At 49.2% G+C, this 25,435-nt stretch overlaps 1 protein-coding gene across 1 annotated transcript in view; it reads left to right on the plus strand.

The window, feature by feature from the left end:
* Positions 1 to 25,435, plus strand: part of ALAD (aminolevulinate dehydratase) — a 190,025-nt gene that overhangs the window by 98,243 nt on the left and 66,347 nt on the right. Inside the window, exons 5-6 of the mRNA XM_069609792.1 lie at positions 581 to 716; positions 3,935 to 4,018. Of these exons, the coding sequence (XP_069465893.1) occupies positions 581 to 716; positions 3,935 to 4,018 (220 nt within the window). The remainder of the gene's footprint in view (positions 1 to 580; positions 717 to 3,934; positions 4,019 to 25,435) is intronic.

Here is a 25,435-nt window from a genome sequence, read left to right on the forward strand (position 1 = left end):
ACCCGAAATGGACTTCCAATAACACATCTGCTGCCCTTTCATGTTACAGGGTTTTAAATTGACATCTTTTTGGAGGAGTTGTCTTTTAGTCGGTCTTCCCCACGGTGAGCTGTTCAGCTGCAAATGTTGGTCTTCAGATGCTTCGGCCTCCCTTCCAGATTGCACAGTAACCCATTCTTCCCTTATGCTATTATTTTGCTTCAGCTTAGACTCCTTTTAGTGCAGCACCTCAACCTGCTCTTCTGGCAGTGAGCAGAGTTAACCTGCCATTCCACTGATGCAGCACTTTGTCCTCCCCTTCTTCCGGCGGTGGACCACTGTGGCTTTTCTTCCTGGCTTTGCCATGCTGCAGAACTTGCATGACCTGCCAAATGGTCAGCAATAAGCTCTATTTATAGGCTCACTCGGGATAAGTAACTCAAGGTTTTTATTCACGTTACTGTGTCCATTTCATCAGAGCAAGAGCAGTTCAGACCTGACTTATGTCCTCTTCCCTCTACTGTTGAGGTGGCCATTGTTCTCCTGGCTGTTTTCATGCATAATTTCACTGTAAACCATTAATGTTTCCATCGTCCTTTAGGATGACCGTGGTTCGGCCGCTGACTCTGAGGACACACCAGCAATCCAAGCTGTGCGGAAGATACGATCAACGTTCCCTGACCTGGTGATTGCTTGCGATGTCTGCTTGTGCCCCTACACGTCCCACGGTCATTGTGGTGAGCACGATCAACTCCTTGCTCGTGGAACTCTATTATAGTGACATGTTGACCAACAAAGTGAATATCCCCGTTTTAATTGAATCTGGTGGAGTGAATCATTCATGAAAGCCCTTCCTCTATCTAGGAATTCTCATCAATCTGTTATCCTTCTCCTCTGTTGGTGAAAGAAGGTTGAACGCTCACTTGCTGGGCTACGTTATCCTACTCTGGCGTCCCTGTCACGCTGAGTGTGGGCTTGCTGGTCAACGGCTCAGCTGGGAAGGCATCCAGGGTTTGATCTGCGCATTTTTGAGTCTTATTCAACTGTAGTAATGGCATTGTCCGATTGCGAAATACCTTGATGGCCTTTGATGCTGGCAAGACCCTTGTACTTAGTCATGAATTAGACATGTTTCACCAACAAAATAATTGTTAAATGCTTGTCCTTCATCGTACTCTAGCTTCCTTCCATGCCAACGTCTGTAGCGTCAAGCTTTAGTTCATACCACGTGCCCGTTCTGTTGGGCTGTGCTATTTTGAACAGCATGGTAGGTTGCAACACTAGCCTTGATGGCCTCACTAGACCTACAATTAGATGCAGGGAGGTTGCATTTTAATCCTGGCTTCTCCCACTTGAACAGAATGTGTGATCCTGAGGTCCCAGAAACCCAAAACATGCAGATTGAAGTGCTATTTGAATAATGCGACATGTACATGGGCATTGTCTACATGCCTCTCCTCCTCCTTGCCCAACTTCAGTGGCCCCAGTGCACAGATTCGTTCCAGGCCAGTCCCGTCGGAATTGATAGTTGGGATAAGAAGAGAAGATGGCCAGACGGCTCTGCGGTGTTGTGTAAAGCATGCCGGCCACAGCCCATCCAGACCGTTCCCACTCCCTTTTGAAATGTATTTGTGAGCCACAGTTTACACACTTCTCTCCGTAATTGTCCAAGATAGCATTACCCTCTGCTTCATATTATTCAAACTCGATTTAAAGTTCATATCTCCAATATTTAAATTCAAAATTAAATCTTTTTTTATATACTTTGACTTGCTGTGCCTTTAACTTCGAGTTTGATCTGAGAAAATAGCACTTGACATCCCTCTCCCGTCCCATTCGCTTTACTATCCTCTGTTCATGTGCCCCCTCACTTTGTAGTCAGGTTGATTTAATTAAATTTAACATTAAGAGGGGACAACACCAGTTGCTCCCCTTTTACCCTACAGACATACCGTCTGCTTTAGTCGAAACTGTCCTACTGCCCTTTATGTAAAAAAACTAAACAAAAAAAACAAAAAACTGTTAATAGTAACATGTTTATGCAACCCCATGACCTATTTCAATTATTTCTAATACTTGCTTCTTTTTTCCTCACTTTCTTTTCGCATTTTGTCTTAAATTCTTTTTTCACAATCTGACTTTTTTTATTTTCTCATTCAAAATCGGCTCTACACTGATTATGACCACCAGTTTCAGTGGCACTCGGTGCCTACATTGCTACATTACACTCTGTGCAGACACACAGGTGCACCTTTTGTTTACATAATCATGTATTCTACTTGTTTGAGGTTTATGTGGCCCCAATGTTTGCATTTGGGGAAGGGACAATTGTGCTCGTTTGAAAATGAAATTGTTAAATGTCCACAGTTTCTGTGTCGAAAGATAGGTTACAGAAAAAATGGACTGCCTGTTTTCTTTTGTTTCTTTGTTTTTCTTTTTGTACTTCTTTAATTCACATTCTTATCTGCCGTCCCCAATAGTCACCTATGCCCTCCACTTATCATGTAGTCCCTACATATACCCGGACCCCCTGCCGACTTGTTTTAAGTAACAATATCCACCCCTCTTATGCTGGTGACCCCCACCCCCTGCATGCTTCCATGTAGCAAACCAATCTCTAGACCTCCCTTTGCAACATACATAGTTTTTTTTTTTTAAGGTGAATTTTGTAGATCTTTATTTTTTGGTCAATCCTATTAATAGATGTGGTTGTATCAGGTGACCACAATCCACACAATTGTCCGGGTGGCTTTGCAAATGTTTTGGGATTGCAGGAACCACACTTTCTACGTCATCACCAGAGGATGCATTCACAGAGGATCATTCCCTCAGGAGTGAGCCCCGAGCAGAGTTTTGCAAACCAGAACATGCATGCCCTGTTGCAAACAATATTGGGAATATTTATTTGGTGTTAAAAATGGGAACCTCTGCAGGTCCAGCATATTTAGGACGGTCTATAAATGCACGGTGTATCTAAGCTCCACCAGGTCTAACCTGAAATTCCAGTTCTCCCAAAGACGGAGCAGGTCCTGAAAGCGGTGGGAAAGGAAAAAGAAAGGTTTCCCTGGAGCACTTCATGCTGCTCACCCTTCGATTGCGTCATTTCTTTTTCCTTAATCCTGCCAGATTGTGTTTCTTGCTCCACTGACAGAATGACAGATTTCCTGCTAGTGGAATTCAAATGCAGTAGCACCCGGGCGGGGGGAGCCAGCCAATCAGATGACTAAGAATGACTAGGAACGCAGGCTTGAAGCGCCGGTACCAGCCTACGTTCCAAGGCGTGTGACGGCCGGCTCCCCCGCCGCCATCTTCCCCCACCATGCTCCATCCCATTTTTTTGAAGAATCCCCCCACCCCCTACCCACCTTATTTCGGCACTGCAACCTCTCCTTTCCTTCACGTCCCGCATGTCTCCATGGAAAGGGAAGTGCGGCTCCATTTTCCTTCCTACAGCGGGTTGCCGCTCGCGTCCTGTTGTAGGAAGAAAAAACGTTTTTTTTAGCACCCAGGGTTACCGCCTTGGCAACCTCGGGTGCTAATGGACTTAATCCCCCATTCCAGTGGCTGGAGCGGGGAGTGAGCACCACATTAGCAAATTCCTAACACGAAAGAGGGCCCCAGCCGTACTGTTCATTCAGTCAGTGGTATGTTGCAACCTCTCCCAGTTTCCTTTTAGGCCAATCTCCTGTCTGCTTCTATGAAAGGGCGCAGGTAAAAGTGCATTTATTCCTTGCTTGTAGGTTCCATATTAAGTGCATCATTACCAGTTGTAAAGTCCAGGTGCTCTGGAGCACATCCCAACCCCCTAACTCATTGAAGAGTTCCCTTAACCTTTCCCACTTCCTCCACAGCTGGTTGTTCGGATCAGTCCTTGCTGTTTGTGTTCGCAATTTCAATAAGGGGATAAAGAAAATGTAAAAGTGACTGGTCCCATCTATATCCGTGTGTTTTCTAGGAATTCTCCGGGCGGATGGGACGATCCAGAACGAGGCCAGCTGTCAAAGGTTAGCGGAGGTGGCGCTGGCATACGCCAAGGCAGGTGAGTCTCTCTCAACAGACAGACATTGGTGTGTACTGTGTTGTTTTGCCATCTTGTATTTCATGCTTTATATGATCGAGTGATTTTTGTATATTTGAAGCATGGATTTGTTCTGGATTCACATTAGTTGTCTGGTCAAAATCACTTGTAAAAGTTAGAAAAACAACCTATGAGGAATGACTGAGGGTCGGTTAGCATAACCTGTTGTCATTCCGAAAAAGACTCCAGCCTCCTCCTGGACTGAACTCCATTTTCAGAGGTTTTTGTCTGCCCTCATGTCCGGTTGAAAAAATGAGCTGTGCTTTTCATACATTGAGGTTTAGTGCTAATTATATTTTTGTTTTATTGCTGTTGGATCAGAAATGTTAAGATTCCATTTGAATGGAAACTATTTTGCGTGGCAATTAAAGGGCACGTTTCCTTTACATCATGTGAATCTCGCACACACTATTTGCAGCTTTAACTGCTTAAAGACCCTTGTGTTCTCTCTAGCCAGTGTGATGAATCAGGTGGTGTCTTCACTGCTTTCCCAAGAGCGTCTTTCTCGCATGTGGCCAGGGGACCACAGCCATTTCCTGATCGTGACCCTGGGTGTGGCTATATGAGGGAGGATCACATGGGGTGGGGAGGCAACTCACAGGGGAGTCTCACAACATCATTGGATGAGTCATGGAATTCCCCTTTTCCTTTTAAAGATGTCCCTTCCATTCCTCATTCCTTAATGGCATGCTGTTTTAGTTCTCCTCATCCTCCCTTATTCCTACTAAAGACATCTCCTCAGACTCCACTTGTAAGTTTTCCCATAATGACTTTCCTTTTTCTAATCTTGGAAATACTGCCACGAGGAAGAGGAGCAGAACAATGAAGATCACGAAAGACTGGGAGCACACGCCATCTCTAGTTGTTGTGAGCGTGTAATTGGAGGCGGGACATTTAAACAGTAGAATCGGCTGACGAGCGAGACCTGTCCGGAGCACTTCTGGCTGCTCAGTGCTGACCGAGAGACTGCCGGGGCTAAGCGAGGTTCGTGGAGCCGACTAGCTCGTAAAGGGAACCAAAGGAGGCAAACCACTGAAGCTGGTGAACTGCGGGAATGCCACAGCAGAGTAAACTGCTTCCTGGCGTGCAGCGATAATAGAAAGGAGCGTCCATGCTACAGAAGCCCAGAGCAGTATGCAGCAGACGCGAGAAAGTCACGAGGCAGACAGTGAACCACAAGGTACATGCAGCAAACCTGAAAAGAGTGAGCGCGTCGCCGACAGGATGCTGTAACATTCCTGTAACAGAAGCCCGGTGAGTCTGCCCAAAGGCAGAGGGGATACGACGGCGTACCGAAAATGGTGCCATAAGGATACCGAATTAAATGTTATGAACAAGACGAAGCAAAGATTGCTGTATGTCTTAAAGAAGCAAAACAATATAATGCAACGAGACTGTCAAGTTTGCAGGTGTGCGTAGAGAACACGTGGACAGTCCTGGCAGGGGATACTGCAGGCATTTCAAGTCACAAGTGTGTGAGAACAAGTCAGAACATTTGAAATAAGCCCCGGCAAGAGAGTATGCCAGGCCAGATCAATCTGAACAATATATGAAACAAGGTTACACAAAAAACTCCTGACAAAGAAATGAGAAATAATCAAAGAGTGTGAATGAAACATATCCAGAAGTGGAAGAAGCCTGGCAGGAAAGTACACCAGGCAGCCTACTAACATTGCAATTGTTAACCGAGTTACTTTGTATTCTAATTCTGTTCCTTCAAGGCAACTCAAGGAACTGATACTGAATGAAGAGAAATCCAGGGTATTGAGTTACCCCGAGCCTGTGACTCGTATCTACCTGGAACTTTTGTGTTGGAGTGAAATATTTTTTCTTTTTAACATTTCAACCCTTTTCAAGGCCAGACACTTTTCTCGTGCACTTTAGAGTTGATTTTAGCATGTGAGGGTCAGAATAGGACTTTGGACACTTGGCTGGTTGTTACAGACATTCAGACAAAGGAACGACCCACTAGTTTTGGTTTGATAGGGAAAATACCACTCGGAGCAGGGTAAGAGAGGTATGTCCCAAACCCCTTTTTGTTTAATAAAAGTCTATGGCCAAAAATATAAAACCACTGTGTCAGTTTCATTCCTGACTCATCACACCTGGTTCTGTTGGATCACGTGTTTCGTTCCTAAAAAATACAGAAAAAGTCCTCCTCCCACTTTTGGCCAATTACCTTCATTTCGAAAGCTTAATTCTGCATCATCAAAACTATTGTGCATTCCATTTTTCAAACCATTACTTTTTGTTTCATGTTCTTCCTTTCTTGGACAGTAGCTTTCACTGAGCGGAGATCGGTTTGGGGTTAAGAGCCAGTGAAGTATGCGTTCATAAGCCTTTCAGTTTTCCACCTAGTTAATATTTGATCCCACCTGTCCTTACCAATAGCCGTTTTCACAGTGATCAGTGTCTTTCTGCCAGTCTTCTTGTGCCTGCAGCTCAAAGCTCCAGGAATTCTACACGCGGAGAATTCTAACTATGCACTAAGGTGCGTTACCAGAGCTCCTTTCACAGGAAGCCGGGCCCCACCTAAGCAGGGTACCTGCAATCTTAAACATCAGGTTATTGCTCTCAACAAAGGGAAAATATGGATGAACAGGTACACATGTCTGACCCTTGTTGGAATCTGCTCTGCTCTGCTTAGGTGTCCAGACCAATGGCCCGTAACACCTTCTGCAAAGCAGACTTCTGCAATAGTGCGGCCAGATGTGCAGAGGGCCTGTTTCATGATCATGCTTCAGGACTTGCCTACCTACATAGAATTCTGGAATTACATGAAAAACGCCCACGTTTCAAAAGGATGAACACATTTTTACTTGTATAAAAACACGCCTTTTGGGTATACGGTCCATGTTGTTCTTCCCAAGTAAAATGAAACATCTGTTGCTCCTAACTGCACGAAATGGGGCTAAGTGCTCTTATCTCAAATTATGATATTGAACCCTGAAAGTGTTTATTCCTTGCTGGTTTGGGATGCGTTACATATGCAGAGCAGGCTGGTTCCAAGCACTAGCGGTGGGAGATAAAGGGAGGCTCTAGGAGTAGGGATAAGGCTAAACGTCTTTCACAGCCAAGCAAAACGTGCATCCAAGATTCAAAAACAAACCTACACGGGAGTGGTGATGATTAACTGTGTGTAACCCAGCAGCATTGGGATCTAGAATCTGTCTATTTAATGTGTCCATCAGGGGATGGTTGTGGGGCCTGAATTGGTCATTATTGGATCCTTGGTGCAGAAGTTGACGACGTGGCACCTGAATGAATGAATGAATGAATGAATGAATGAATGAATGAATGAATGAAGGACACTGAGGAGGTCTATTAGTCCCGAGTAAAGGCGGCCCTCTGAATTTGGCGTGGGATGGCCTTTTGAAATAGACATTTTGGGATGGTTTAAAGCATTGGTGGTTTATTTTCTGCCCTAGGCTGTGTGTATTTTGGAGCTGTGACCTACAGTGGATGTTGAGGCCCGCCCTCTGCTATTGTATTGGATAAAGACTAAAGCTCTAAGACTAATGAAGAGAAGATTAAAGGTTCTCTCCTTTATGGTGGATGTCAAGCGGAGTAGTATTTTCTTAAGGTGCGAATCTTATAGTGGACAGATTTCAGTTTCCCAGTGTCTTTTCTAGGGGTTGATGGTTAAGCCTGTATTGAGAAGGACTCCTCGACTCCTTGTTCACTGTAGGGGTGGCGAGGGAGCAGGGCCCCATGGCCATGGAAAGAGGCCTGCTTCTGAGGTGGGCATTCCACACAGGTTACACTTCAGCTTTGCACCTGTTGAGGCAGAGGCTGCCGATGATCATTCAGTCGGCGCCTTCCTAAAGCGCTTGGGTTTTGGTAGGCTGTTGCCACTGTCCAGGCGCATCAGGTTTTGAGTTGTTCATGCTTCGATGGAAGGGCCTATCGAACTCTGAACAATGCAAGGGCCTGATGTAGGCATTAAAGAGCCACGGGAATGGAGCAGAGTCTTGTGGGAGCCCCCTTATAGCTGGTTTCTGATCTTTGAAGTGGCCCAATTGTGAGGTCTGGTTTTGTAGGAAGGAGGCCGCACTTTCTAGTTGGTGAAAATCACTCAAAAGTTAAGCACTCGCCTCTAAGGGAAAGCCTGTACGGCATGCCTTTTGAGATTGTTAAACCGAGTGCCATTGAGTTGGGTAAAAACAGCTAACATTACATTACTTAGAATCTGGAGGAATCTACCATGAGGGCCTATATAAAACCTGTTATGTTATTTGTTATTGGGTGTTGTACAGGAATTGGCCATTAAGGATGCTGGGAATGATGCAGAATCTTCGGTCACCATGTCAATAGCAACTCTGTGTCTAGAAGAATGTTGTCATCTGCATTTCTTTTCTGGTGCATTCATGGGTTGTTTCAGTACCCGATTGGTCTGAATGCACTGGTAGCCTTGCAGGAGAGACCTTTCTCTGTTTTGCTGTTAGGCAGTGACTAGTCATTTCAGAAAGGCTTGAAGTTGGATAGATCTTTTCTGTACCCGTTTGGTTTCCCAAGGATTTGTCTGATGACCGCTGTTTCCAAAAGGACCAACGGTCGGGGGAAGTCGGCCAGAGCGGCCTTTGGTATTAAGCGATGATTCGTCGGCCTGTAAGGCATGGCACTCTTTGGGGGCGCAGTCACTTACTGTTCTTGTATCGTTTACCGGGGTCAGAATGGAGGTGGTGAAGTGTCCCCTTGTTGCAAGGGAAGGTAGCGGAGGAGGAGTGGGATTTTAGAGCTGACGTCTGTCTTAATGGTTTGAATTATCTTATTTGAAATTGAAAAAAGGGGAAGATGTGGTCATCTAATGCCAATTCCAGTTGCATTTGTTTACCATGTAGTACGGAGATTAAAATGTGGCCCTGTTTCCTTTCTGACAGGAAATTGCCTTCAGTATTTTTTTAACAGTTGCCAAAGAGTAGCAACGATTCAATGTAAAATGGCTCCTCGCACGAGTCAATTTGAGGACCCATTTTGGGGTCTGATGTACATATATACATAGCGGCTGTTCGTGTTATTCATCTTTCAACTTTATGAATTACATCTGTGTTTTTAAAATAAAGTTATGCACAGAACCACTACTGGGCAGGTATATGGTAGCAGGTATATGGTAGCAGGTGTAATACTGAGCTTCTCATACACCTTCTAATTTGCGCCATAGCAAATCTTATGTCGCGCAGTTTGCATGAAGGTAAATTGGGGTTTGATTTCCCAGCTTTTTGGTCTATCCATGGCACCCTCCTCAGTGGGCAAACGTATCACCTGCTTTGGTTTCTCCTACTACCTATTTATTAATACCCACATAATCACTTTCCTCCCTCCTACCCTCACCCCGTAGCCTTCCGCTTGCTTCTCCAACTGTTTTCTGCCACCCGTCCCAGGTTGGCACTTTTCTTCCTTAGCCTAAAGTCCCCTGGGGTTCTCACCCCCCACCCCCGCACCACAAGTCTCTCAACCGTGGAGGGCTCTTTGAAAACAAACATAAATGTCAACTCTTTTTCTCGCCACCTCTGCCATGGCAGCCAGGATTAACCTTGTGAACCTCTGCAAAGTCTGTCCCCACCTCGCTGCCTCAGAGAGGCGAATCACCAATCGGGAGGCGATGGGGCGCTGCTCCTCTTAAATGCTCCAAAAAGTGTTCCAGCCAGAAAAAAGTGCATTATGGAGCAAGTGATTGCCCTCGTTCCGTAATGCAAATGTAGTGTTTGCATTTGCAAAGGATCTAATGCAAAGGTTGTCTCGCGCAGAAGGGATGTGACCTAGCAGTTAGGGCTGGACTGCTCCTTTTGGGGTGGGGCCAAGCCAGATTTGCATGTGGTCTTTCCCCTTTTGTAATGGCTAGGCAGGCGAAGCACGATGGTCTGGAGGGTCGCCCAGAGCAACGCCAGAAGTTGAGATGAATTCTAAACCTTCCAGCCATCACCTCTTGTTTTGTGTACTCCCCCCACAGCACTATGCATGGTTACTTACGTGCTGGTGCATTAGATGCCCCTGCCTTCACTGAGCACAGCTTTGCAAACGCGTTGGGGAGACCTTCCTTGGCGTCCTTCAGTCGCCTCAGGACCGCAGGGAAACCGCTTCAGAATGCTGCCCCTGACCCTGGCCCTGGCCCAGCTCAACAGCAGGGAGCGAGGGGGGTGGAGGGGTGAAGGAAGGCTCTGCATTTGTGGTGGGGGAGAGGAAAGACAGCCTTGTACCACGGAACCGTGTTTTACAGGCAACACAGCGTTATTGGGGACATCCAACACACACATCTGTTATTACAGTTCTCATACTGTCAAGCAAAGACCAGTATTTTCTTGGAGTGGCTGCTACTGCCAACATGGCAGTACTGGTTGTGTTCCCCTTGGTCAAAGCCATCATTGTTGTGTTCTTCTTACAATGGAAATTGTGGCATTTCCTCGCTTCCTGAGCAATCCGATTTTGTTGTTGTGGGACTCACGTGCTTCGTGACCCCGGCTTGGGGGCTGGGAGTAGGGTGTATGGATGCTCAGAGGGATCCGTGTGTTGTGAGTGGAAGGATGCGGTCAGGGACAGCACCTACAAGACGGTCTGCATAAGACGTGGCACCATACACACCCCAAATTTTCTTTCCTCTAAAAAGTGTAATAAGAAAGGGAACCTGTTCAAGCATTGTCCATGGGCCTCATTACACGGATGGCGGAGAACCATGGCGCTATTAGCGCCATGGTTCATGCCGGTAAAATACCGGCACCGCCTTGGCGGAAAGGGGATTTACCGCCCCATTCCAAGGTTGGCGGGGCGGTAAGTCCCCCTTCCACCATTGCCCTTCCCCATTCCCATTTTTGCCCCATAGGGCTCAATGGGAATGGGGAAGGTGCTAATTACGGTACCGCAAATTGCGGTACCGTAATTAGCTCCCTGGGTCCCTTTGCCGGTTGGTTTTTAACGCCTGCAAGAAGCAGGCGTTAAATCCCCCAACCCGCAAAGGGACCTCGTAGTAAGGCGTTAAGGATGTACCGGTATTTTACCGGTACCGGTAAATCCTTACCGCCATCCGTGTAATGAGGCCCTATATGTGGATTGTCACGTGGTTAAATCCCCCATACTCTCCTACACTTTCTTTTGGCCCAGAATGTACATGAGTTTGGCAATCGCTACACCCAGACTAGCTTTTTACTGTCCTCATCGGGCTAGCTGGGGCCACTGCCGCCCCATCTTTTCCCCTCGCGTGCTCCTGGTTCTTGTTATGCCAGTGGCTGCCCTGGCTGCTAGGGAGGACTTGGTGGTCACCGCTGTTGGCACCAACTCCCACTGCCCTTTAGCACAACTTGCCCAACCCACCTGGGCACAGTGGGGTGGGGGGGACAGGAAAGATAATGTGATTGCAGGTGCGCTACCAGAAGTACTGCGCTACCAGTACAATGTGCCTACGGCAGAGGGAGGAGGAGCAAAATGCAAGGCAAAACACACTACTCGTGTCAGTAACGGGGGCTAATGGGGTCACTATAGCGCAGAGAGACTGTGGCGGGGTGAGAACATTTCAAATCAAAATGGTGGAAGGGTGGGTAGTCCATGCACCAGTGTAATGGGTCTCTCGGTGTAGAGAGACACCTCGATCGTAAGTTGTCTGTAGGAGGGTTCTTTATATGTAGTGGAAGAGGGGATTTGAAAAAATGGGTGTAGGACACACCGCTGCACTCCGTAGTAGGCCTGGGGGTAACATGCCGCTGGATGGCTTAGTTGCTGGGGGCGATTGAGGTACTCCAGCATAGAGATGCACACTATAGGGGTGGAGGCGACTGGAGGATTGGTTGAAGTTTTCCTTCCAGATGTCACATGGCCGGTTGGTATTGTCGCTGGCTGGGGTATCACCTTAAAGGGGGCAGAGGGGAGATGACGCAGACTGGGCTAAGGGCGACAACTTGCTCAATTTGAGGGTTCAGTACGTCCGGAATGGTGTTGGCTGTTTTCAGGAATGTGGGCAGAGAGGCCACAGCTCAGTGTAATGAGAAGAGTGCAACAACTTCCTTCAGGGATTTGTGGCGCAGTTACAGGGGTGCATCCGTTCCAAAATAGCTGGTAGGAATCACGAGGAGCTGCGCAGTCCCAAGCTTTGAACAATGGCCAGTGGCAGATATGAGACCTCTGATGGGCCTTGCTGCAAAAAAGACACAAGATGGCAAAGTGTGACTTAGAAATGGGCACGAAGCCTGAATAAAGAATGAAATGAGGAGGTAGGGACACGAGGGCCCAATAAAGAAAGTAAGAAAAGAGAAGTGGCGGGCACGAGGCCTCGTCACTAAAAGATTGTAGGTGGTCATGTGACCAGGGGCCGAGTAGAACGACAATTTGAGAGAGATTTTAGGGAGGAACTCTGGGTAAAGGTTAGCGGCTCCATGGTCAGTGTTTGTGCACCAACCCGTGTGACTGAGAGGAGTTTCAGCTAGGACCCCAGCCCAGCGTAGAATCCTGAGAGTGTGCCGTCGTTGTGACTGAGCACCTGTAAATTAACCACCCCTGCCGGAACAAAGCAGTTGTGGTACCCTTCTGCCCCCACACAGAGTTGTCTTGTGTTTTTTTTGGGGTTGGTGAAGGAATGGAAGGTGGAGTTTGACGAGTGGTGGAAGGCCTGGGGCTGTTTGGTAAGACGCAATTTCTGCTAATTGTGCCAGGGACTAAGTGTGGGGTGTCACTGCAATTAACTGTTTTGCCATTGGCTTGCCCCCCAGAATAGCAGGCTACCCCTGTTAGTGAACTAAAGAGACCTTCTCTCTGCAGATTCCTTTAGGGGGGCCTCAGGCTTGCCTTTCTAATTAGACCGGCTTCATTAGGCAATAAACCAAAACATTTAAGCTTCCATCTGTTTTTTCACCCTCACAGACTTCCCCGACTGCACAGAGCCCAAAAGGGGGAACCGAGGGATGACGTGTTCTGTCGGTATCGAGCACAGGCCCGAATGCTTTGACCCGATCCCACTAGTGCGCCTGGTCGATCTATTCCCTACATTACAGAGGAGCGACTAAGTACACGAGATCAGCGCCTCGGAGTCACTCGTGTAGACCAGTTTCTTAATAACACCTTTTAAACATAAATACAGTGTTCCCAAAATCTACTAGCCCCCTTGCCTAGGTGTGGAGATTTTAAGATAGTTTATTTTAGGGAAGTAAGTAGAAAGGCTCTGCTGTCTGTCTTCTTGGGCAAAGCTCCGACATGCCTTGGTTCTCCATGGCACTGGAAGGCTCAAAGTCTGACCACTGCAGAGCCACAAACAGGCTTTGCATCCTTAAGCTCCTTGCATAGAGGTGTAAGCCTAGTGTTTTGCCAAAATATCCTTTTGGTAACCACGACATAAATGAGGAAGCCCCAAAAAAGTCAAGATTGTTTTTGCTTGCTTTTCAGGGACCTTTTTTTTAAACTTGGCAAATCCAGATTTCTGACATGCCACCCCTCCTGAATGTTTGTCGGGGGCCCTATAAGGGCTTTGCCGTCTGCTACTTGGTCATGGATTCAACATGCCTTTGCTCACCATGAGATGAGTAAATTCCATACATACTCCCTGACGTGGCGAGCACCTCTTGTAATTCAGCGCTGCACACGACGGAACACAGTGGAGTCCCGTGATCAATTCGGTCCAATTGGACACATAGCTCCTTTCCGCCCCCTTTTCCTCCCCATAACTTCCAGTGCTTCTTATCTATCCCTTACACTCTTCCCAATGATCTACCCATCTTTGCTCCTCCCTACCACTACTGAATGTTCTAAAACACTCCCCCTTTGCCTCTCTGACAGGAAAAAAGTGCTTTGATGCTATAATTCATGGCAGGAGGCACTATACAAATGCAAGCTAACATAGATCATATTTCATGAAGGGCAAGTAGCATTTGCATGGTACTTGACCTTCCTGGGGAGTATTGGGATGTTTTCAAATTTGTATTTTTCATTTACTGCAAGCAAACTTTGCTTGCAGAAAATGGCAAATGCACGTTTGCTTAAGTGTACTTATGGTTACATCCACCATTTTACAGAAATCACTGGTAAATGTAACTTGTCAGCATGGGGCGAGTGCATTGCTCCTAGGTCGACTATGTAAACTAAGGGACTTTCCCTGGAGGTCTAGTGTGAATTATTAAAAAAAGTAAAAAGAAAATATATATATATATATTTTAATCATTTGTAAGCCCTGACACATTAAAAAATGGAATTGTTTGCAGTGCTTGCCTGAGATGCACTCAGACAATGGGTTGCTCCTTTGAAAAACCCTTTGGATCGGTACCAGCAGATAACTCTAAACAACTGTCATACAGCAGCGTCATGAGTTAGGCGTGCCAAAGAGACTGTTGTTCTCTGTGTAAGGGTAAAACTGGAGACCATATACTGAGGCAGGCAAGACTCCACGGACTAGATGAAGGCAAAAGAAGTCTTTTCCTTATCTGATCTCAATGAAGACCAACCCAGGGTCACACTGTCAATGGATACAGAGCGGAGGCACAAAAGTGGACCAAGGTGTAATCCAAGCAAAAAGCAGCATTGAAAGAAATAACCAGGTAAAGGACAGGTGAATAAAGTACAAAGCAAAGACTGGAATATCAGGACACACAAAGCAATGGGTTTAGACAAGACAGATCACTGCGAATACATGTGGTTCAGGAAACTCGGAGCACTAAGAACAGGCACTAGAACTCTGGTAATTATGCAAGTAAGAAACAACAGGAAAACTTCATACTGGAGTGAGCTACTAACTCAGCACATTTGTGGTGTAGAGTAACAGGAATGAATGACAGTAAAGCAAAAGACTGGAATTGTGAGAACACCGTTTAGACAGAAACAGGACAAGTCTGTGAAGCAGAATTGCATCCAAAAAGACAGGGTGTTTGCAGAAAGGCAGAAAAGATATCAGTATAGAACTGGATGTCCTTGAAAGCAAAACACGACAGGTTGAAACACAGGAGCTACGGCAGGCAGGGTTCAGAAGTCAAAAACAGGGTTTCAAGGAAAGGATAAATAACAGGCAGGCTTTAAAAGAAGACTGGAAAAGGCGCTGCAAGGCAGCAACAACAAACCAGATTCAGAAGCGAAGATCAGGAAAGAGAAGGTTCAAAAACTGGTCACAGAAGCACGAACTCCCCGCGGAAACAGTTGACTGAACAGCTGCTTCTGTTCAAAGTGAGCTTATAAAGGTCCTCCAAGCCCACAGCCCAACAGGGTTGAGCTGATTGCAGTCTCAGGCAGCTGTGTTAAATCAACCCTAGTCCCAGCTTCAGTAGCCTGCAGCAGTGGATTGTAATTAAGGCCTGTAATGCTCCCAGCAACCTAGCTTGCAGTAGTTTAGAACTGGAGAATGCAATCAGGGCCTCTCTAGTTCTTAGTAGCTTGCTGCAAGCAAATGTACTTTGTATGCCTACTCCAGCCCTCTTCCTTTTGGAGAGCATACATATCCAAGAGCGCATCTGCTGGTTTAACCCAAAACCTGAAATAGCAAATGAAATTAGGTTGGTCCAAAACTGCAGCAATAAAGGAAATGAATGCAGGGGCAGTTTTCTAGTTTTATATTCACAATTATGCCAAAACAGTCTCTGAATGTGCGCATGTAGCAGTACTGCGTGGCAGATGGGTAGGATCCTGACACACACTTACGTTCTGATGAATCTGCTATAGACGTCAAACGTTTGTTAAGTGGAAGTAAATTTAAATGTATCTTTAACACAGTCCTATGACTGGATGGGGATCTGGTTTGGTAAAAGTTGACAACTGACAAAGGAAAATCTCGAAGCTCAGAGTATGTCCTAAAAGAGGCCAGCGTGTGTATATTTTGCATATCTAACTCGTTGACCCTACAGCCCATCATATCTTTAATAGCTGATTTAAGATTGGTCAATGAGCCAGGATTCAAAAAGGCCCCCTCATGACCGAAACAAAAAGTATTTAGAGTATTATCCCACTTGCATTTATTTACTGCATGGTGTGTATTTCATCTATAGGAACTCCTTTCACATTGTGGTTAACTCAAAAATATTTTCGAGAAATAGGTTGGGTAACACACATACAACATAGATTCCATACTCGACAACCCCAGCTTGGTCCTAAGGGGCACTCCCTGGCGTTCCTGGCAGGAGACCTGTTATTTTACGCAAGGATATATTCTGGACAGACTCCAACTTTGCAGTTCTCATATCCCCAAAGTTCACTGCCATAGAGCATCATAGAAAAACTTTGGACTTATACACTTCCAGGCACTAATCCAGTCTGTAACCTCTATACAAGCAGTACAAACCAACAAGTCCAAGTGTAGCTCTCTTGGCAAGCTGCGTTATATGTCTAGCTCAAGATCCGTTGCTGCAAAACAGTCTGAGGCACAGATAAGAATCAACCTCTTTATTCGGTATCCCATTTATGGACCACTTCAAAGGTTTATGTGGCTTGCCAAGAACCGCTATTTTAGTCTTGGGCTTACTTCATTTCAGACCATGTTTCTCTAGGTAATTATTGGCACATTTGACCCCTTGTTTGGTGTTGGGTCAATAATGGATGTATCATCCACATAGAGAAGTGCACTGTGTTCAAAATGGGTTGATACATATCTGCTGGTGCCCCAGAGAGATCAAAATTGAACATAAATAAAATAATAAGGGGGGGGTGCTAACAGGTAGCCCTGTTTATCCCCCTGGTTGGTAGAAAATAACGGCTTTACAGAGCCCGACCTGGAATATTTTACTGAGGCCTCGGTGTCCACGTACCTCGCTTGGACATGCTTCAACAGGCCACCTGGCATGTCTATTTCAGGGGAGCCGACTTATGAATTTCCCGGGGGAGTGCCCAAATATAGGAAGTGATATCACCAGCAGTTATATGACCTCAGTTGCACGTAGTCGCCAACTTGGTGCGAGGGGGGGCAGGGGGGCGCAGTACAGTGGAAACATTGGCTAGCATATACTAAAGTCAAGTAGAAGGAGGTTTAAGCCTTCCAGTTGCATTCCAGTAGGCCAGCACTGCCCCTACTCCACCCCTCTATAGTCATCCAGGTTGTAGTAGCCCTCAAAAGGCAGAGCAACACAACTAGGATGGGAGAAGCAAATGCCATCCCATCCTGTGAGTATGTCAAACATCAGAGCAAAGGCTGTGCGTGTGCCTCCTACCTTGGAGCACAATCTCACTCATTTGGTGCAAATCTCGCAAGTGGGTGCATGGGAATCCCATGCGTTTGTGTGGGCTACAGACCGCGGATCACATGCTCACTTCTTCAGTGTGAAACTCTTGCCAAGGCTCTTTGGGCAAGCATTCAGGATGGGTCTCACACCTTTAAACAGTGTGATATATTGAGGGGGCACCTCACTCCGTGCAGCATATTATCACCTGTTGCTGCTAATCTCACAACTGAACGTACAGTTTCACTCTTGGTCATTTGAGTGACCCCATATATATTAATGGAGTCAGTCTTTCATCTGGGAAGACAATTATATTGCTGTTAAAAACACTCTAATCACTCCAGTTTTCTCGATCTATAGATCCATACCATATTCATTCATTGTGTGTGCAGGGGTGATAACTTGTGTCTGAGGGAGCTCATTCTTTCATTCAGGAGAGATAAAGGGGTAATAACCCCTGTATGTGGGATCAGGCTAATTTTGCCTCATGGCCCCGGACTCCAGAATGAATGAGCAGGTTTTAAGACTCTGTTGATTCTGCTATACTACAGGCTCGAGCCTTCTATCCCTTGCCCCATCACGGCTTCCAACATTCTGAGCGGCAGCTTATGTACAGCAGGCAGCTCGGGACATGCCTGTTGCCAATTGAATGTAGCCAGATCTACTATTTCGACACTGGAAGAGTGCCATGAACACACATTGGTTGTGAAGAAGCACTCAACATACAGAATGCAATGGTATAGTGTTGCAGTCCTGCTGAGAAATGACAATTCGGTCTGTTTAAATGTAAAGCAGAGTGGCTGAGAAATACATGCACTGTACCATTAAAAATAAAGCAGCTGTGTTGGGTGGAAATGCTGCTTTGGAAGCATTAAAAGTATGCAATTCCCTGCGTGGTAGTGTTGGTCATTTTCCTATTGAAGTATAGCAGTCCTATTGAGAAGTGCCATTAAAAGTGAAGCTGTCCACAAGGCTGGATCAGTGCTTCCCCATAAAAGTTGTAGACGCCTCTGTGAGAAGTGGCAGTACTGTCCCAATACTGAGAAGTGTAGTATTTTCACATTAACTATGTTTAAGCACTTTGGGGTAATGAATAGGGCTGCTACATTCTGAGTAATTCCATCCCTTTAAATATAATGGGGGTCATTACAACCTTGGAGGTAACGTGCGGCATGGTTACCCCCTTACCGAGTACCGGGTCCAGGTTCCTTAAATGAGGAATTACTGGGCCATTCCAACCTTGGAGGACCCGGTAATTCCTCATTCGAGGAACCCGGACCCGGTACATCCCCCATTCCCATTCGAACCCCCATAGGGCTCAATGGGAATGGGGAGGGAGCTAACAATGGGCCCCTTAATAATGGGCCTGTTGTTAGTTCCCTGGTCTGCTAGCGGGACCCTCTAAGGGCTCCTGGTTTTACCAGGCGCCCTTTGCAGGTCACACGAGCAAACCTCGTAATGCAGCGGTTTAACGGGGCCCGCAGCTCTACCGGCCCCGTTAAACCCCTACCGCCAACCTCGTAATGACCCTCATTCTCCAGCATGGGGTCTGGCATGGATTCACATGCTCATGAATATTCCCCGTCGTCAGGCTGGGAATCCTCGGTAAAGAAAAAACCAGTATCAGTTTCGTTTCTGATCTGTCTTTCGTAGTAATAACCAATCACTGGTCTCTGCGTCATACTGACCACAGCCAATGACTGCCCTCTACCTAAGCACCGCCTCTGGCAGCCATCTTCAGATTTTTACCGCACGTTCATGTGTTGGGATCCTCGTGCTATTGCTCTCGAGCGTTAGTGCTATTTTTTTCACGTTTTTTCTCAAAAACTTCGTTTTTTCGGTCAAAAGAGCCTCAAGCTCCACCGACTCTCCATCCGATCAATTGGGACCCGTGTCGGATTCGTCTGCGCCCCTCAAGGGTGAAGATTTCGTCGAGCTACGCTTTTGGAGGATTCCAGAAGCTTCTCAAGCCCGGACATGGCCCAGGAGAAGGGAAGCTCGACGCCCTGGATGCCAGCTGCAGAACGTCTTTAAGGAGGACGAACACTCCTTTTGTCTCTACTGCTTACATGAGGACAAGACGCACGTGGAGAAGGACTGTGCGTTTTGCGGCAATATGTCGGAGCGGACCATGAAGGACCGCCATCAACGTCTCGCCAACTGGCTGGAAGGGAAGAGCCCGTCAGGCGAGAAGAAGAGGAAGAAATCCGAGCGGTCTTCTAAGACCTTTGAGGACGCCCCGGCAACGGGGGTCCAACACAAGGCCAAGCACCGTGAGTCCGCTGGCACCGAGAGCGCCGAACGGTCTGGCTCTACGGGCGCCAGGCAGGGCGCACCCTCCCCGGCACCTTCAGCCACGAGCCAACGCTCTGGGTCGGGTAAGAGGAAGGGCGAGCACCCGGCGAAGCTCCTGGAGAGGCCCCGGTCGAGCTCGAAGGCCCCATCGGAGGGGGAGCGAGGCAGTGTCCCCCCCCTCAAGGATAAGGCGGTGAGCGCACCTAAGGTGGTGAAGGCCTTAATCCATCCGGCCAAGCCCTCTATCGATAATGTCGCGGCGGCCCTGGCTCAGCCTGTGGAGGCTACACCAGTGGTGGCGACCTCGGGGCTCAGAGTCTCCCTGCCACCTCGGAGGGAGTCCTCTTTTGTGCCCATCGATAGGACCCCCGTGAAATCCCCGGCGGGGAAGAAAAAGGGGGGGCAGGGCATCGTCGTAGATTCGGCCTCAACCTCGGAGGAAGAGCTGATCGAGGTCTTAAGCCACGGCCTTGGCGTGGAAGAAGACCGGCCCGTCGGGATGGATCCCGACGAGGGTGCCGACGGGGCCCCTTATCGCCCGTCGGATTCCCCTCTGCCAGCGCCGCAAGACAACTCGGCGGCCATTTTGTTGGCTATACAGTCCTTATGCTCAGAGATAAGGACGAGACTACCGTTGCCGACGGAGGAACCTCTCCCGTCGGGGGATCCTGAACCGGGACCTTCTGGTGTTCCCCCGCCCAAGAAAAGAAGGATTCACCCTCCACCTCCTTTTCAGCCGTCGCGCCCCGTCCAGCCCTCCTCCCCGTCCACCCGAGGGGATGATACGGGGACTGACACGGCAGCGACGGGTACGGACGACGAGGTATACGACGAGGATCTACCGTCGTCACCTCCCACCAGGGCTTCTCCGCCCGACGAGATTGGATCGTTCCACTCCATGATCGCCAGGGCATCCGAGCTTTTCCAACTCTGCCCTGATTCCTTTATCAACGGCGCGAGGCCAGGAGGAAGACGGTCCTCGCGGTGCCTCTACTGGACGACATTTGGGATGAGGGCCTCGCCCTCCTCAAGAACCCTTCCACGACGCCAGCTAGAAGAGACCGGTACGAGAAGAAGTACCGGGTCCCGGACGCGGCCCCCCTGTGCCTCCGGGCGCAGCCTACCCCGGACTCCGTCGTCTCCGCGGCGGCCAGGAAGAAAGCGGGGGGGGTGCGGCCTCCACATCGACTTCCCCACCGGACGGCGAGGGAAAGAAATTGGACGCTATGGGACGCAGGGTCATCTCGTCTGCAGCGACGACGATTAAAGCGGCCAACGCCTTGGCTATCGTGGCCCGCTACGACAGGGAGCTATGGTACAAACTGGCACCCCTGCTGGACTTCCTACCGGACGACAAGAGGGCGGATGCCCTGGAGATCCTACAGGAAGGTGAGGTGGCGTCGGACCACGCCATCACCATTGCAACGGACATCGCCGACACTGGGTTTCGCCAGTTGGGCAACGGCGTGTGCCTTAGGCGGCGTGGATGGCTCAAGGCTACGGACTTCCGTCAAGACGTACAGACCAGAGTCCTGGACATGCCGTTCGATGGGAACAACCTTCAGGCCATTAAAGCGGACACTGAGACGGCCCAGGCCCTTGGGGTTCTGCAGCAACGACGGACGCCCTTTCGGAGCAGCGGAGGCAAGGGCGCCTCCAAAGGTTCCGGCGGCGGTTTCTCCACCTACCGTCAAGCGGCCCGCTCGTCGTCTCAGGAGGCCTACAGAGGACGAGGCAAGTCTGGCGGACCCCACCGTCGTCGCCAAGGAGGTCAAGGCGGCAAAGCCTCGTCGAAACAGGATTGAACCTGCCGTGGGGTCGGGCCCCCACCGAAGCACCCCGGTGGGAGGCCGGCTGGCGAGCTTCGTCAGCGTGTGGGAGTCCATCTCCACCGACCGTTGGGTGCTGGACGCCTTAGCCCGGGGCCACGCGCTCGAGTTTCAAAGAAGGTGCCCGCGCGTCCCCCCCGTGGCCAGGAAAGAGCTTCACGTCCCTCAGCTTCTCCTGGAGGTAAAGGCGATGCTCAGGAAGGGCGCCATCGAACTCGTCCCAAAGAGGCTTCGGGGCTCCGGAGTTTACTCGAGATACTTCCTCGTGAAGAAGAAGACGGGAGGATGGCGCCCCATCCTAGACCTGCGACGTCTGAACAAGTTCATCAAGGCGCAGAAGTTCCGGATGGTCACCCTCCAGCACGTCCTGGGTCAGCTGGAGGAAGGAGACTTCCTGTCGTCGTTGGATTTGGAGGATGCCTACTTCCATATTCCCATCCTAAAGGGGCACCGAAAATTCCTCAGGTTTGTGGTCCAAGGGCGTCACTACCAGTTCAAAGCCCTCCCCTTCGGACTACGGTCGGCACCCAGGGTATTCACCAAGTGCCTTGCACCGGTGGCGGCGCAGCTGCGCCGTGAGGGGATCCACGTCTACCCCTACCTGGACGACTGGCTCAACCGAGCCAAGACGAGGGAGCTCGCCGTGGAGCACACGGCAAGGACCGTCCAACTTCTCACGGACCTGGGATTCTCCGTGAACTACGCCAAGTCCCACCTGGTACCCGCGCAAAACGCACTGTTTCTGGGAGCGAAGCTCGACACAGTGTCCCTTCTGGCCTCCCCGTCGGAGGAAAGGCCCAGGTCCATCCTGGGCAAGGTACAGCAGATGTTGGTTTCCGACGCGGCCAAGGTGAGGTCCATCAAGTCCCTCCTCGGAATGATGTCTTCTTGCATCTACCTCATTCCCATGTGCAGGCTCCGGATGCGCCCGTTGCAGGAGTTCCTGGACGCGCGCTGGATCCAAACGACGGGCGGCTTCGAGGAGAGGATCACACTCGACGAGAGTTTCCGCCGAGCGGTCCGGTGGTGGGGCAACCGCGCGCATCTGACGGCGGGCATGGACTTCCAGACCCCAGACCACCAGGAGACAGTGACCACGGATGCCTCCCTGGAAGGGTGGGGAGCGCACACCGAAAATCTGCATGCGAGAGGCCTTTGGCTCCCGACGGAGAAGTCCCTCCATATCAACGTCCTGGAGCTCCGTGCAGTGTTCTGGGCCCTCAGGTCCTTCCTTCCGTCCCTCAAGGGCAAGGTGGTGAGGATCTTCACCGACAACACCACCACCATGTTTTACATCAGGAAACAGGGCGGAACCAGGTCCCCAGCACTGTCCAAGGAGGCGCAGGACCTGTGGCATTGGGCCGTCGCCCAAAGGATGTTTCTGGTGCCATTTCATCTGGCAGGGATAAAAAACACCATCGCCGACTCACTCAGCAGGGAGCTGCGCTCGTGCCACGAGTGGGAACTACGGCAGGATCTAGTGGATCGCCTCTTCCAACGGTGGGGCACACCCCAGATCGACCTGTTCGCGACGGCGACGAACTCCAAGTGCCGGAGGTTCGCCAGCAGGTTTCCCCAGCCGAGGAGCATGGGCGATGCTTTCTCGTTCCCCTGGGAGGGCCTGTTCCTCTACGCGTTCCCTCCTTTGCCACTGCTAATCCGGCTCGTCAACCAGCTCAAGAGGTCACGGTGCAGGATGATCCTCGTTGCACCTGCGTGGCCGAGGCAGATATGGTTCCCGGACCTTCTGGACTTCAAGCTGCCGGTGGACGCGGATCTACTCTCCAGGGAAGGAGGCGCCATCCTCCACCACGACCCGAAATCGCTGAACTTGCAGGCCTGGCTCCTGCAGCGCTAGAGTTTGGAGGATACGACATACCGGCCGACTGCAGAGAGGTTCTTGCAAAGGCCAGGGCGTCCTCGACTCTTAAATGCTACGGACACAAATGGAAGAGGTTCTCTGTCTGGTGCCACGCACAGAAGATTAACCCTCTACGGATTACGGCTCCCCAGGTACTGCCGTACCTGCTGACGCTGGCCAAAGCTGGACTGGCACACGCGTCCATCAAGATTCATCTTGCTGCGATCTCCCGATACACCAGAACCACGGGCCGGACGTCCTTGTGGTCTCATCGTCTGGTGAAAGAGTTCATGAAGGGACTGTTCAGATCGTTCCCGCCGGTGAAGGCTCCGGCCCCGGCGTGGGAGCTCAACGTGGTGCTGACCAAGCTCATGGGACCTCCGTTCGAGCCTCTGCACTCGGCCCCGTTGAAGTTTCTGTCGTGGAAAACAGCGTTTCTTGTGGCCATCACCTCCGCACGACGGGTGGGAGAGATCCAGGCCCTTTCCTGCAAGGCCCCGTACTTGACTTTTCACGACACGAGGGTAGTGCTCAGGACGCACCCCTCCTTCATGCCCAAGGTACCGTCGGACTTCCATCTCAACGAACCCTTGGTGTTGCCTGTGTTCTTCCCGTCGCCTTCGTCGCCGGCTGAGAGGACTTTGCACTCGCTGGATGTGGCTAGAGCGCTGAAGTTCTACGTGGACCGCACGAAGTGTTTTCGGAAGACGTCACAACTCTTTGTGAACTTTGGACCTGTCAATCGGGGGAAGGCTCTCTCGAAGGCTTCCATTTCCAGATGGCTCTCCGGCTGTATCATGTACTGTCATCGGTTGGCAAACCGACCACTGCCTGGCCGTCCGAGAGCCCATTCCACCAGAGCGATCGCAGCTACCACGGCGTTCCTTTCTGGTGTGCCCCTGCTGGACATATGCAGGGCTGCTACGTGGAGGTCGACGCACACCTTCACGAAATTCTACTGCGTCGATCGGGATTCCAGGGAGGAGTCCAGGGTCGGCCAAGCAGTGCTGCGCAACCTGTTCGCCTGAGGTGAGCCTGGTGAGGAGGTAAGATGCTTAATGTTGAGTTTGATGTACTGCTTAATGTTGAGCCTTTGCCACCTCCCGTGGTTGTGCATGTGTGTACTGCTATGTATTCTTTATTCATGAGCATGTGAATCCATGCCAGACCCCATGCTGGAGAAGGAACAAGTTACTTACCTGTAACTGTTGTTCTCCAGCATGGGTCTGGCATGGATTCACATGCGAACCCTCCCGCCTACCCCTCTGCGGCTCTTCACTTGGTCATACTGCCACTTCACGTGCTTCCAAATCTGAAGATGGCTGCCAGAGGCGGTGCTTAGGTAGAGGGCAGTCATTGGCTGTGGTCAGTATGACGCAGAGACCAGTGATTGGTTATTACTACGAAAGACAGATCAGAAACAAAACTGATACTGGTTTTTTCTTTACCGAGGATTCCCAGCCTGACGACGGGGAATATTCATGAGCATGTGAATCCATGCCAGACCCATGCTGGAGAACAACAGTTACAGGTAAGTAACTTGTTCCTTAGCTCTTGTATAAGCACAACAGTGTTGAGTTGTTCTGATGATGATGAAGATGATGTTAGACTTGCTCAATAGTTCTGGTTCTGTATCATTGAATGTACTTCAGATCTTCAGAGTCTCGAAAGGATAGCTCAGCGGCAACGTGCTCGCCTTGGAAGCAAGACGACATGGAGCAACACAGGTCCACGCAACACAGGTTCGATCCCTCAGTCCGTGCTTAGAAACCTCTGGGTATTACGCGCATTATAAATAACCAATAAAAATAACAAAATCTGCTGAGAAGTGCTGGGGCCTTGTCAGTAAGAGTGTAGCAGCTCAACTGAGAACTGCTGATGTTGTCCCATCAAAAGTATAGCAGCCCCACTAAGATGAACTAGCATTGCCTCAACAAAAGCATAGTATTAAAATTATAGAGAGAAGGTATAGAAGCCCTGTTAGCGAGCTAACTGAGGAGTACCAGCATTGCCCCATTTCAAATATGGCAGCTCTAGTAGAAAATAGATTACACAGCCCTGCTGAGAAGTGCTGTTACTGTCTCTTTAAAAATATAGAAGCCCATTAGTTCTGCACCATTAGGCTCTGCAAGTACTGTCCCATTGAATGCTATTACACTGAACAAGGTCAACAGTATGGCAAGGTCCATACTGGGTTCTTTGTGATAATTCTGCATTTTGAAGAACAAATGCAAAAAAGACAGATTTATTTCAGCCGATTTGTGTGGTCTTCAAAAGGCCCGATTAT

The sequence above is a fragment of the Ambystoma mexicanum genome, chromosome 8 (genome assembly GCF_040938575.1).
Source record: "Ambystoma mexicanum isolate Mex_15411 chromosome 8, UKY_AmexF1_1, whole genome shotgun sequence".
NCBI lineage: Eukaryota > Metazoa > Chordata > Amphibia > Caudata > Ambystomatidae > Ambystoma > Ambystoma mexicanum.